The sequence below is a fragment of the Centrocercus urophasianus genome, unplaced genomic scaffold (assembly GCF_019232065.1).
Source record: "Centrocercus urophasianus isolate 14NV4802_14NV808 unplaced genomic scaffold, USGS_Curo_1.0 seq_18, whole genome shotgun sequence".
Taxonomy (NCBI): domain Eukaryota; kingdom Metazoa; phylum Chordata; class Aves; order Galliformes; family Phasianidae; genus Centrocercus; species Centrocercus urophasianus.
In genome coordinates, this window is record NW_024884733.1 from 18,180,719 (window position 1) to 18,189,369 (window position 8,651).

The window sequence follows — 8,651 nt, forward strand, 5'->3', positions numbered from 1 at the left end:
TTATTATTTACAAGCTCCTTACAGAAACTAATAGGTGAAGAATATCTTAGCCTTTAATGTCTGTAAATTTGCTTATACTCTTGTAAACTAAATCACGGATCTTTCAGAAATTTGTGACATTTAAAGCAGACGTCTTAGAAACCACAGAGTCAAACAAAAAGAAAACTGAATATAAATAATTGATTTAATCCAATTTAAGATGTTTTGAAGTTCACAGCAAACATGCAGTAGGTTTCAAAGGGGCAGTTAAGTCCCTGACACCAAACAACATTTCTCACGAGATGTCCTCATGAAAAACAATATATAACACAAAAATCACAAGTTCACATTAAGAAAAAAACAAAAAACCCTGTAATTTGCTTTTTTGTCCTTTGCATATATTGCTTGAAAAGCTTTTCATTCTGTATTGCATATTGCGTGATAGTTTTTTCTTAATAAGGTATTATATAATAATACATGTTATTTTGACTTATTAATTCTTGACTCATTATTTGATCAATGATTTTCAAATACAAAGGACAAAATTTTCAAAGTTTTATGGTACCACAAAAGCAAAAAAGGAAATAGAAAATTGTGTAGAGTTACAAGTTTGAATCCCAGACAAGATTTTCACAAATGTGCAATTATACTAATAGCTATTTGAATACCCACGGCACTATGAATAGGGTTGTATAAAATCAATTCTATAGCCAAGGCAACATCTGGCATACACTAAAGGTGTCTCAAAAGATGTGTGGGTAATTTTCAAAATTAGCTCATTTAAAATCCTGAAATATTCATTGCTGACCATGTTCTTAAACTAATGAGCTCAGAACTTTATGATTTTAGGAAATCCCATTTCTGCATCTAAAATCTATTGCTTATGGAGAAAAGTAGGGGTGTACTTTCCATCATTTTGAATACAGCAGCATGCTGAAAGTAAAACCACAAACAATTGCACCTATCTGCCAGCTGCCTGCAGACTGTGCACCATGTTATGAGAATTAGTTACTTTTCAAATAGCATTCAAGGCTGAGTTACTGTCTTCTCTCGGTCCACTTCAGATTTTGGGAGAAAAAGATGAAGGCAGAAAAGACTATTTAGCATCTATCCAACTCCACCTACAGCATTATGGTTGGATTTGATGATCCTGAAGGTTTTCTCTACCCTAGACAATTTGATGATTCTATATACTAAGAACCAGATGCTTACAGTGCTACTCTGATTACTACTTATGTTGACTAGAACTTCAAATGAATTTGAGAGATTTTGGTAGCTACGCATAATGATATTTTCACCCTACAAAGCATACAAATAATTTATAGTTGTTATTAGACTGAGTTTTGGATGGATCTGCAGGCTGTATATAATCAGTAAAACAACATCAAATTCCTACAGAAATAATTACAAAGAGCAAGTTATTTGCCATACTTTAGAACATAATGTGATTTTCATGTGACATCTTACTCATCCATAGCTGGAAAACACAAGCAAATTATTAAATTTGGTACTGGTGTCATTATGCCATATGTGCTGGAAATAGTGCATGCACAAATGTGAACTCAGAAAAAATTAAGATCAACATACTTTATTACAGTAAGTGTTAGTAAAATTACAATCACTATTTAAATCTCAGTTCTGCAATAGACTCCATGAATGATATGAGAGATCAGTACATGAGTGTTTCAGGAATTATCTTGCTATTTCAGTCAATACAGTAGGACAAATTATGGTTTAAGGATATACTTCTTGAGCATTAATTTTTCAAAATAAAATGCATAGTCAAAACACATGAGTTATCTGCTACAGATAATATTTTATGTATTATTTTGTAATACAATTCTATGTAGTGCATTGCTCTTTAAGAAGGAATTCTTTAGTTTTTATCATCAATACCATATTAATATGGCATACAGAAGCAACACAAGCTTTTAGCGCTCAACTCTCGATGATTCAATTTTGTTATTCACCTAAAAGAAGGTTAGAGAATGATGTGGTCCACAGTACTTAAATTCTTCATTACCAAAAGTTCCTAAGTTAGAGGAGTCCTGTGCGAGACAGAGAATGCTCAGCTGCAACAGAAGATTGTGAGATCAGATTCACTGCTATTAAATACAGACAAAAGCTATTCAACCTGTACACTTTTCCCTAAAACTGCACTTCTCAAAATAATATTCCCTTGCATTCCTTACATTCCCTTTCAGCAATGGGATGTAAGGAAAAATCACCTGTTGACCAAGTTTCTTTATTTTCCTTTTAATAACTAATTTTCTAGTAAAACTACTCATACTTCTCATAACTTGAGAATTGCCTGAATTTTTTCCAGCTGTAGTATACGTGTTACTACAGAAATCCATAATTATCACACCTATTTAAAGATACATGCATATTACATCCCTGGTAACACTGATCATACAAGGCACGTGTACAGTGCAATTTTGACACCTATGAACTTTCTTAAATACAATAAAACGTCTGATCTCCATATGTCTTTGTACCACTCATTTCATAAAAATGAACATGTATATTAAACAAAAGCTTATCCTTAAGTTAGTGGAACAAAACATACACAGTGGCATTTATAAAATTGATGACAATCCCCTTGAAGAGCATTAACAAGACTTAAAGTCAGGCCCAATATTTTTGTTTAATTTCATTTTCACTGTCTTATTGTGAGACTCATTGTCTTATTTGGCTAAAATGTAAATTGCGTATATTTTTTCAAAAAATCAGAATCACTACAATTATCGCTTGAAAGTTGCGTTTTCTATAAAAGTTAGCAAGTATGTCTTGATTAAAACCTAACAGTAATAACTGAAAAAGAATACAGTTATAAATAAAAACAGAACACCGCTCTTCATTAAATATGGAGTGAACAAGAGGATAAATGCAGACATAGCAGATGTGTTAAGAGACAGCTAATTTTTTAACAATCCAAGATTTATTCGTAAAACATCATCAGTTAAGAATAAATATCTATGCACAGTATAATTTGAAATCCTGAAGTATAAAATGATATTAATTGAAGTTTTAGACATTCATTTTCATCCAAACTACAGTTGTGATCATAGAACTACATCTACTGATTCTGAGCACCTTCTTAAATATCTCTGCATTGCCATTCTGAAAAAAACAACAGACAAGATAAAGCGGGAACTTCATAGGATTTCAGCAAGGTGTTTACTATGCAAAGATAAGTGAAGCATTTGGTCAAGTATTACAGTCTCCAGTGCCAGGTCACAGATATTATCCAAATATGTGAATATTAATCAAAATTAACGTTTGTTTCTTGTTATGCATTAGCTATTGTGATAATATGGCATCTGAATAAAGCAACAGATTCCTGCTCTAGGCATTTCTACTAAATCATTTCAGAAATACGTAGGCAGTGTGTGTTAATGACCAAAAATAAGAGCAAGTTAATTTTAAAGTCATAGTTTTTTTTTTTGTTTTTTTTTTTTTTTTTCCCCCCCAGAGGAATTTACTTTTTCCTGAACATAAAACGTGCCTTTCCAGAGGCAGGGTGGCTTCTTCTCATCTTTTCTACTGAAAAGCCTACATCCAGGCCAAACAATACAGCTCTTGGCCTACTTGAATACTTAAGAACCAGCAGATCGGAGAACTGCAGTGTGTTGGTTTTATTTTTTTTTTAGATCAAGTTTATAAATCTTTCTTAAAAAAAAAAAAATCCAAAAAATTTTGCATATATCTATCATTTCTCAAAATAGATACCAAAGTATATAAAATGCATGTATAAATACATCTACTTGGCCCTTCTCCTCTCAGTGATTTCTACATTTAAATTAAATGTTCATTCTAAATGTGCAGTTGTTAGACCTTTGACTTTATCTTTATTTCTGTTAGAAACTTTCATTGTAAAACAAAATCTCTGATAAGAATACTTGTATAGAGCATCCCAGATTTATATCAATAAAAATATCAGTCTTCTGACATACGTATTTCAAAGTCACTTTATATTTTTGAATTGAGAATGTTAAACTTCATAATTCTCATTCCAGTCGTCCTTGCTTAGCATCCCCTATTGCTCCCCACACATCAAAGACAAACTCATCTGGAAATGCAAAGTCTCCAAGAGTTTCATCCAATGCCACTGCAAATTCATCTGGGTTTTTCTTGTCTCTTCCTGCTTCCACCATTGTTGCAGCTGAAAAAAACAAACAGAAAGTAAAAAAATTATTCTCATGGAAGTGACAATTAACGTTTGCCCAAGATATTTTTTTTTGAGAGTTTTCAGAGTCCAGTAATGTTAAGGGGATCTAAAGCTTACCTACTGAATCCTAAATTCATTAATATCTGTGTACCATCCCCCACAGTATGTTTTGGTAAATGGGAGAACTTCCTTGGAGCATTCATTATATATTCTTTTAATTGTTTGGGAGATGTTAATTCAACCAGACTTCATTTCTCTCTAGCTAAATTATGTTCACCATTCATTACTACACATAAAGCATAAGTCTAAAGGCAAGGTACAGGAAACTCCTGTGATAACAAGCCCCATGCTAATGCACAACCAATTTCAGTGAGTTTGATGTAGCCTCACTTATCTAAAAGGCATACTCAAATGCTTTTTTCCCCTCTAAACAACAAATAAAAGATCCCAGCAAGTCAGAGTTTAAAATAGCCAAGTTTGTTGTATTTAAAAATATTTTTTTTTAACAAAATATTTGAACATGGAAAATAATATACAACCTATGCAGTAGACACGTGCAACCAAATTAATATGGGTTTGCAAGAAACAGCTTCTAAATTTAAGTGTTATAACCTGTATTTGGAAAAGGGCAATGATAAAAAAAAAAAAAGTATAGAGAAAACACTTGAACACTTCAGGAAAAAAGGATTCAAATACTACGCACAGTTCAACATATGCACAGTGTCAAAAAAGCCACAAAAAAGAGCAGAATGTAATTTGTCAGCAAACAGAGATAGACCGATATCTTGTTCGTCCAGCAATTTCTCCTGTTAAACACACGAGAATCAATCTTTATGAAGTTTCAGACTTCAGTTTGGAAGCTGCTTTAGTCACTGGACAACTCCTTAGCTTCCAAGAGAAATTACAAGTCTATCACAAACAGCACTCAACAGTGGCTGTAGGGGCATTAGTGGAAAGGAAAGCTGTGAGGGCTCAAAGCTCTCTCTTTCACAGCACCTGCACCTCCCAAAAAGATGAAAGATGTCAGCTCAGGAGAGATCAGCAAAACTAAGCTAAGCCAGTAGGCTATCTTCGTTTGAGGGATGCAGAAGACTGTAAAACAGACTCAGCACAAAAGGACTGCTGAACGATTTACTTTCTGAGTTGTATCTCTGCTCCACAGCCTCTATTCATATTAACAAAAAAAAAAAAAAAAAAAAAAAAAAAAGATTATCTTGTACAATGAATCAAACTCTGATTTATTTCATTGTCATCTTTTACACCTGCCTGGTACTGCAAGATGATGTATAACAGAAGATGAAGAACAAGTAACTTCCACCTTCTTTACAAACAAATGCTAATGTCACACTTGAAGGATTTAATAACTTCTAGGCTTTAAGAGGGATAACTGAGTTGTAAACATGTATTACAGTGCCTGACAAAGGGAAGGAAATCCTGAAATCACAGATAACCATTTTCAGTAAGAGTCTACTACATACTTGCTATGTAATGCATGCAGTACATGGTATTGAAATGGCAAAATCTCACTGATAAATGTAAAATAAGCTTTCCTTGTTCAAATGTGTATTTAATATTATTTTGTTAACCTGAAATTGTTTATTGACAGTTGGAACTGTCTGGAACATAGAGCTGGTTATTATGCAAACTTTTAACAAGCTGAGAGCAAACTGGAGCCACATGCCACACTGCAGACGTCAGCAACAGCAACTCTGAAGAAATTCGATGTTTCAATTTTAACTACATTCAGACGTGAGACTGCAAACAGGATCTCCATGCCAAACACCACAAAGAAGCCCAAAGTCTGACAAACAAACTGCTGTGCTCAAGGAAGCTTAAGCTTTACCAAGACTCCTGGCAACACTACAGGATCTCAAGGACTCAAGATGTCTTTCCCTGCCAGAAGTAACCTATTCTTGTTGTGTGGATTCTTTCTGCCTCCCCCATGGAGTCCTTGGGATACTGACTCAGAGCAGTCTAAAAGGGAAATGAGGTGAAGGGCTTAATTTAACCTTTGCAGTCCTCCTGAAACAAATGAGGATATGAAGCCATTCCATATAGGCAGTGAAACAAGGTTGGAGGGAGAGAAGATGTGCAAGCTGAAAGACAATTTAGACATAAAAAGTATGCCTGGATACATTTCCTTAAGATATTAAAAAGAAGGTAGTCATCAAAAGAGTGAGAATCTAGACAAGTATTCCAGTGGAAAAAGTGGTAGAGCAAGGAATTCTGGAGATAAACTGAGACATGAAAGAGACATATGATAGTTTAAGAGCAATAATAACACATTCTTTTATTGAAGTTCAACCATCCTAGTTAAAACTTCAGAATTACACAGTCATCAACCAAAACGCTACTTCAAACAAGACTTTTTAAATATTGAGCTTCCCAAATTACGAAGTGACAGTAAGTCAAAATGTCACAACCATTTGAGAGCAGCAGCCTCAAATAAAAACCTTTACAACTATATTGAACAATTGCAATCAGCATTACCACTACACTTAATGAGCTATACTTGTTAATGCACACTGCTCTTCTCTAATTCACCTGGTACAATAGAATACACTTATGCAGAAAGTGCAGGATCTTCCTGTCTCCTGCATGCCTTTTCAGTAGCACGGTGCTGACCTCTAGTGCCAGCAGCATTGTATTACCGTTCAGCAAACGGCAATGCGAGATGAAAGCAATCCCTACTGGTGTTGGCACACTAGTTCTTACCACCGACGCATACGAACAGGCAAAGATGAACCCTGTATTTCGCTAGTTTCAAACACAGAGAAGCACTAAGAGAGACTAGTTTCTCTATCACGCAGTGTACATGTTCTTACCCCCCTGGGCAGTTACCACATGCATGGGGTGGCATCCATGACCTCAGAAGCACAGCTGGAAAATTCTGTGCAGAATATGCATGCTTACATGGTGACAATTGCAATGCATAATTCCCAAGACAAATCAAAAAGTGCTTTGTTCAAGGGTATTTGGTAGATACGTGGCAATTGGAAAAGAACTTTACTGGCTCTCAGAGGACAGCATCTCCATGCCAAATTAGCTCCACTCCCCTCTTTCTCCCACTGCTTCTCATGACAGTGACACAATAAGTGATTGCATAAATTTTATTCTAATACAGAGAATAGTTTACTTGACAGTCCAGATAGTCCCATTGTCTTCAGAAATTTGTTTTAAAATCCCACTGCTAGCGATGCTCATACTTGAGAAAATTTCATAAAAAAATGTGAGAAGTTCAGGGAACTTGAAAGTGACAGAAGAAATTTTCTTCTCAGCTTTAACCAAGGAAGCTCGCTATCAGGCTTCCCAGAACACAATCACCTTACATAGCAGTTTTTGCAACCTATATCCTCTTCTGTCATTTTCAGAAAAAAAATAATAATCTTTCAGAAGCCTTAACAGACATTTCAGTATTTATTTAGCAGTAATGATATCAGAAGTTTTGCTTTCATCAAAAGGTAACAAATATTAGTCCAGCCTAACATTTTAAAAGAGCTCAAATAATCATCCACACTTCTTGTGCCACTAGAGTTTTCAGTGTTTAATATACCTTGGTGTTAGCTTCATGTTGAACACTGTCACAAATTAATCAATTTGAATGGCATAGTACAAAAACTGGAGAAATATAATCCTTTGAAGAATTAAGTTTGTAGACAATAGAAGAAAGCAACAGATTTGAGGAAAATACCACTTCATTCAAAGCATTTCAAAATACAAATATCCATCCACCATTGCTAGGATGTACAGATGATCAGAGAACAAAAGCTGAGGTGAGGAAAAACAAACTATATGGAATATAGCCGTATTTTGAGAATATGGAAAGCTGGAAAAATAAAACCATAAATTGAAAAGTAGATCTGAATTCTTCTAAACAGAATTGGAGAATATGCTAAGGTATGTAATCTCTGACAACATTAGAGGAACATCTGCGAGGAAACAATAATTCAAAAGCATAAAAATAGAACAAAATATTTATGAGTGAAGAGTAGCCAGAAGATGCTGGAACATCTCAAGTTGGACAGGAAACCCTTTTGCAAAAGTTTTGCCATTGATAGCATTCTGGGGTTGAGTGCTGTAGATACAGGCTTTCTCCCACCCACAACCTTTGATGTCAAATACAGCTTATCTCAATTCACTGATTTAAAAATAAATGCCATAAGAATTCTTCACTAACACTGCTTTCTGAACCATTCCAATTAATCAGCTGTTCATGTCCCTGTATCAGAAAACACTCACAAGACTTAAAATAATCTTCAGCAGCCCTCACTAACGCATTTGTACTTTAAAGAAAGCTGAAATCTTTGTCCAATTTCTAACATGTGCATGAAGCTGAGGAGTACATTTACAGAGCCAAATGTATCTTCTATGAATTAAGTCATTTTTTTCCCCAGTAAAATAGAGAGGTAGAAGTACAGGTATGTAAATCTCAACAGTGTTTAGATACCTGAAAATAATCATCTGTCACCACCACTCCCCCTCCTTCCCCCCCCCTCCCCCC

At 34.7% G+C, this 8,651-nt stretch overlaps 1 protein-coding gene across 1 annotated transcript in view; it reads right to left on the reverse strand.

Annotated features, from left to right (window-relative positions):
• Positions 1-1,551: 1,551 nt before the first annotated feature.
• Positions 1,552-8,651, reverse strand: part of GIPC2 (GIPC PDZ domain containing family member 2) — a 23,532-nt gene continuing 16,432 nt past the window's right edge. The window contains exon 6 of the mRNA XM_042819536.1: positions 1,552-4,144. Within this exon, the coding sequence (XP_042675470.1) occupies positions 3,990-4,144 (155 nt within the window). The 3' untranslated portion in view covers positions 1,552-3,989. The remainder of the gene's footprint in view (positions 4,145-8,651) is intronic.